Source organism: Mus pahari, chromosome 12, assembly GCF_900095145.1.
Source record: "Mus pahari chromosome 12, PAHARI_EIJ_v1.1, whole genome shotgun sequence".
Classification (NCBI taxonomy): domain Eukaryota; kingdom Metazoa; phylum Chordata; class Mammalia; order Rodentia; family Muridae; genus Mus; species Mus pahari.
In genome coordinates this window covers 31,112,015-31,117,968 of record NC_034601.1, presented here as the reverse complement: position 1 = coordinate 31,117,968, position 5,954 = coordinate 31,112,015, and the positions used below count along the sequence as shown (strand labels likewise).

The 5,954-nt window shown below is 39.1% G+C and overlaps 1 protein-coding gene and 1 non-coding gene across 3 annotated transcripts in view; one reads left to right on the top strand and one right to left on the bottom strand.

Annotated features, from left to right (window-relative positions):
* Window positions 1-1,474, top strand: part of Csta (cystatin A) — a 331,127-nt gene extending 329,653 nt beyond the window's left edge. The window contains exon 3 of one of the 2 annotated variants that reach the window (XM_021209633.1): window positions 1,278-1,474. In XM_021209633.1, coding sequence (XP_021065292.1) covers window positions 1,278-1,403 — 126 coding nt within the window. In that variant the 3' untranslated portion in view covers window positions 1,404-1,474. The remainder of the gene's footprint in view (window positions 1-1,277) is intronic. The other variant, XM_021209632.1, reaches the window with a different exon arrangement.
* Window positions 1,475-1,525: 51 nt separating this feature from the next.
* LOC115065188 lies at window positions 1,526-1,630 on the bottom strand. Its single transcript, XR_003844976.1, has one exon. It is a non-coding gene; the product is annotated as a U6 spliceosomal RNA (small nuclear RNA).
* Between the last annotated feature and the right edge of the window lie 4,324 nt (window positions 1,631-5,954).

Here is a 5,954-nt window from a genome sequence, read left to right as displayed (position 1 = left end):
AGAAACTTCTATCTCCCAGTCTCCAGATTAGGTTCACTGGTGAGCCTTCCAATTCTGGATTGTAGTTCATTTCAAATATAGTCAAGTTGACAACCAGGCCACTACAACTTTGATTATCCAAATATGAACATTTCATATTAACTCCCTCACATATTTCATTAATAAAAAGTTTCATCAGAAAACGATATTGGAAATTTCTCACACTATTTCACTGTGGTTGCTTGCTTCCCAACCCCAGCCACACCCCTCCACCCCTGGCTCTCTCCCTCACCCTCCATTTTGCTATTGGACCTTAGTTCTCTCCTTCCCTCCTGCAGGATGGCTCTTGACCCCATTGCTCTCAGCCATATTTCATTTGTTACCGGTAGGGTTTTCGATCTGTCTTGAATCCCTACTAAGACAGTATTAGAGTACCATAAACTTCAATGTTAGGTTGTCCAGGGTTGATCTTTGCTCCATTATTCTGCTTGTTTAATCTGTTCATACTTACAAGCAAGCCACACCCCTCTTTACCTAATCCTCATTAAAAAAAATCCATAAAATAAAACTAAGCCCCTTTTTTCCTTCAACGTAGAAGGCAGAAAATAGAATCACCAAAAATATAGGCTGCCCTCTGTTCTTGTTCCAGGCATGAGGAAAATAAAATGTAACTCTGAAATGTAATCTGTGCCAAGATTTTAATGAAAATTCAGATAGAGAAATGGGTTGGTGGGTAGGAGCACTGGCTATTCTTGCAGAGGACCTGGGTTTGGGTCTCACCACGTACATGGCAGCTCACAACCATCTCAAATTCCAGTTTGGGAGATCTGACCCCCTCTTCTGATGTCTTCAGGCACTGCATGCATATGATGCACGTAAATACAAATAAGTTAAATAAAATCCTTTTCTAAAAGGTATTAAAAATAAATCTAGGAAATATGTTTACCACCATACTGTTAGCTGCTCTTTTTCCTAACATACAAGTTGATGGAAGTTCAGTTCATGGAACCTGGCTTGGGCCAGAAGTGGTGTTTTAGGAGACCTTAGTACATTAAGTCTTAACAAGAAAGAAAATCTGTTACAGAATGGAGATCCATGTAAATAATTTCCCTTTCTTTCTTTCTCTCTCTCTTTCTTTCTTTCTTTCTTTCTTTCTTTCTTTCTTTCTTTCTTTCTTTCTTTCTTTCTTTCTTTCTTTCTTTCTCCCTTCCTTTCTCTCTCTCTCTCTCTCTCTCTCTCTCTCTCTCTCTCTCTCTCTCTCTCTCTTTCTTTTTTCTTTCTTCTTTTATGTCTTTCAGGTGGATGTAGGGGGTGGCTGTTTCATCCACTTAAAAGTCTTCAAGAGTCCTTCTGGAGAGAGTAATTATGAACTTAGTGGTTATCAGACTAACAAAACCGAGAATGATGAGCTGACCTACTTCTAAGCAGCAAATTCTAAAGTGATGTGATTCCTCTCATTGTAAAGAAATTTGGCCATCAATAAAGAAGCAATCTTGAAATAACCGTTTCTTCCCTCATTACTCAGTTACTTTCTAAACAATTATTTTTAAATGTGAATTGTTTCTTGAATTTGTGTGCCCTTCTTGGGCAAAGGCCATGGTAATCTCTGTGTCATTCCAATTGTTAATATACATGCTGCCAAAGAGAGCACAGTGTTCATGGTTCAGAACTCCACAATAAATGATTCCAGCTAGAAACCTTATAAAGACTACGGCTCAGTTGCAGCTGCATAAAGGGTCTTACCACCCCATCCTCACTGCATGTGCACTGATGTCTGTCAGGGAAGCTCACTCCTTGATCCCTTCGGTTGCCCAGGACCCAGCATGTCAAATCTGCCTTCATATTTGAAAATTAAATTTGTATTTTGTAAGTCATGTTTTAAAACAATCCTAATGTATAAAGAAGCTGCCCTCTCCCTTCCCCCATGCTTCCCTCACACGTGAGAGTCAGTCAGTTGCACTGATTTCTCCATCACCAACAAAAGCTTCCTGGTACTCAGTAGCACAAATAGTTGAGCTTCCCACAAGACCATTCTCCTGCATAGCCAAAAACCAACAATCAAGACCAGGAAATGTACACGAGTGACACACTGACATCTAGTCCCCAGGACCTACTCAAGCCTCTAAAGTTGTTACAATAATGTAATCTTTAATAAAATGTAGTAAAAGAAAATTTTAAAATTCCAGTGTGGGCTTTCTTCCCACCTTAGACAAGTTATGTTCTCAGATAAAATACACATCTTATGTATTTTTAATATGCCTTAGGCAGCATTATAGCTGGCAACTACCTACCCTCCATAACCCGCTATTACTTATTATGTTTCATCTGTACTGCTCATAAGACAGCCCTCTGGACCATATTCTCTTGGCTTCTAGACCATGGCAGCTCTCTCTCCTCCTGTTCCTTCCTCGTGGTCTCTAGCCTGGGGAAACCTGAACCCCACCTATGTCTCTTCTCCACAACTATTGGCTGCTGGCATTTTTATTTACCAAATATAATGAAGTGGGGGCAGGGTCCCTCAGGGTATGTGCAGACTCCAAATCCTGGAGGTCAGCATTACAATAATCAGTAAAAGACAAAACCTCAACAATTCCCCATTTTAGTTCAGGGGGAATTTGCACTAGTGAGTACCAGGAGTCTAATAAAAGGCTCTTTTCTCTTAGATATAATTTGAACACAATTAAAACAATTATGTAAATTATAAAGTATGGTATACACTTATAACATCCAGTCCATTATATTTGACAATTTAGGTAAAGTATTCTGTGATCTATCCTAACTTAAAGACCTTAGAATTCTGTACCTAAATCATGTTTGATTTCAACTTTTTTTTTTTTTTTTTTTTTTTTGGTTTTTTGAGACAGGGTTTCTTTGTATAGCCCTGGCTGTCCTGGAACTCACTCTGTAGACCAGGCTGGCCTTGAACTCAGAAATCCGCCTGCCTCTGCCTCCCAAATGCTGGGATTAAAAGCGTGCGCCACCACGGTGGTGTCTCAAAAAACCAAACCAAAACAAACAAACAAAAAAAAAATCTTGTGATTTTAACTTTTATTACCATCTGAAAACCATCCTTTCAAGTCTAGAATGTGTTCTTTAACGTTAAACAACTTAAGTTCAATTGTGAGATCATAACTAGTATATTCTTCCCTGTCAGAGATTTGAGAAGGAAATAAATATTACTTGAATATGTAGGAAGCACAAAAAACACAGATTCCAAAACTTAAACAACTGGCAGAGACAGCTGACTGCCTGGACAGTCCCCAATACTTCTTATAAAGTTGGAGCATCTGTGTTCAGCCTTTTAGCCCAGAGAATCTGAGAGACCTTAAATGAAGTAGAAATTATGAAGAACTAGCTTACTTTATCTTGGCAGAGCATAGCAATTGACTATCCTGTGTCTGTTTGTCCTTTTTGGGCAGTGTTCTGTCTGTAGATGAAATTAGGGCATTTCTTGTCCAGTGGCTAGCTTGTCACAATTGAAGCAACTCCATATGTAGATAATGATGTTCATTTCCTTCCTTGAAATGGATGGGAGTACTGTCAGGAGCAGGCATGTCTCATAGTCAAAAGATCTATTATTTACCAAGTAACATTGAATGTTATACTTTGTTGCTTTTGAAGACCATCTCTCTACATATGGCATAACTGAATTGTTAGGCATTGTTATTTCTAGCTATTTACTACTTGAGTAACCTTGAAAACACTTTATTGTAAATAATTAAATTAGAATCTAACATGACCATGAGTTTGACTGACTATTAACTTGTATTAATTAATAATTTTAAACATTTTGTAATAGCAGCTATTAAAAAGGACTGGGTCTAAGCCCTGTATTCTTAAATGAGTTGCATAGGCACAGTCCCTATCTACGAGAAACAAAATTAATTTAAAATTTTGTATCAGTGTATAAAGATTTACACCAATAAAAACCTTGAACTTACATTAGTATCCAAAATTCTGTACCAATGTAAAAGATATAACCTCAATTCTGTATCATAGTATAAGGGTTTTTACCAATGTAAGGTTACAGCTACGAAATGTTTTGTCTAAGAGTAAATTAAGTTATCTATCCCATTTATCTAATTTCAGTAATATTACTCTATCCCACCCACCCCCTTTTTTTTCTTTTCAACCTCCTTCCCTTTACCTAAAAAAGAAGTAAGAATAAAGAAAAGAAAGGAAATATAGATATCCCCGAGTCTAAGTTCTCCCTGTCCAAAATTACAACCATTTCTAAATTATACCTTAAAATGACATCTATAACTTATAAAATAACTAAACTAGGCACCCTAACTTAAGGGATTGTGTCAATGATTTTTTTTTTATGACTGCTTCCTGTTGAGATGGGGCTACGAATTTCTTTCTTTCTTTCTTTCTTTCTTTCTTTCTTTCTTTCTTTCTTTCTTTCTTTCTTTCTTTTTAAGGGGTGGATTGGGGCAAAAAAATTAGGAAAAAAAAAAAAAGATGAGTAGACTTGAAGTAGAAAGCTATCTGTAGCACTTGCTGCCAGTCTCTGTGTGCTGAGAGAGTCCAGGACTTAACTGACATCCTGACTGGAACCATATGAAAGGCTGCATGAACTGAGGTCATGGGGGATTAGCACTCATTCCTGAAGCTGTTCTGGGACCATCTCTGGAAACACCATCAGGTGAGGCAGGATCAGGCAGGGAGCTGGAACAGCAGGTCATCTCCACGTTCCCAAGAGTGAATCTTGCCATAGCTGTATTGTTGATGTTTCTTTCTGTAATATATAAATCTCACAACCAATATTTAGTTCTATAAAGATATTTGTATGGATACTACAAGGTGCACAGATCACTTAAGGATGAATTTTTGCTTCTTGTTTGAGCAGGTGAAAGACAAGTGTCTTTTTAATGACTTAGTTTGATCAATAACCAAATTGTAATACATCTTCATTTGAGGATCAGAGGTGAGAAGGACACAACATTTGCTCCAACACCAGGTGATAACTGGGACCAGCGGGACCCAGGCACCTATGAACTCTGCCTGACCAGTGGCACAGGTTCCTTCTGGTCTGGGCTGGTGCCCTGAAAAACCCTTGGGTGTGAACTCTGCAGCCAGTCTCATAACACCCAGAGGAAGCTCCACTCCCAGGTCTTCTAACACACCCAGGATCACGGGATCACAGGATCACAGGGGCTTGGTCACACCAGGATCTCAGGGTCCCAGAGGCAGCTTGACTCCCAAGAGCTCTGACAAACCGAGGACATCAGGATCACTGGAGCCTAGAACACAGGATCACAGAGACAGCTGAACTATGAGGAGTTCTGACACAACCAGGATCACAGGAAAGACAGGCTCCAGTCAGATATAGCAGGGAAGGGAGCACTAGAGATAATCAGATGGTGGGAGGCAAGCATAAGAACATAAGCAACAGAAACCGAGGTTATCTGGCATCATCAGAACCCAATTCTCCCACCATAGAAACTCCTGGATACCCCAACACACTGGAAAAGCAAGATTCAGATCTAAAATCACTTCTCAGGATGATGACAGAGGACTTTAAGAAGGACATAAATAACTCCCTTAAAGAAATGTAGGAGAAGCTGGGCGTGGTGGCACATGCCTTTAATCCCAGCACTCAGGAGGCAGAGACAGGTAGATTTCTGAATTAGAGGCCAGTCTGGTCTACAAAGTGAGTTCCAGGACAGCCAGGGCTAAACAGAGAAACCCTGTCTCAAAAAATCAGAAAAAGAAAAAGAAATGCAGGAGAACACAGGTAAACAGCTAAAACAGGTGAAGGAAATGAACAAAACCAGATCTAAAAATAGAAATAGAAACAATAAAGAAATCACAAAGGAAGACAAAGCTGGATTTAAAAATCCTAGGAAAGAGATCAGGAGTCATAGATGCAAGAATCGCCAACAGAATACAGAAGATAGAAGAGAGAATCTCAGATGCAGAAGAGACCATAGAAAACATTGACACAACAGTCAAAGAAAATGCAAAAAGCA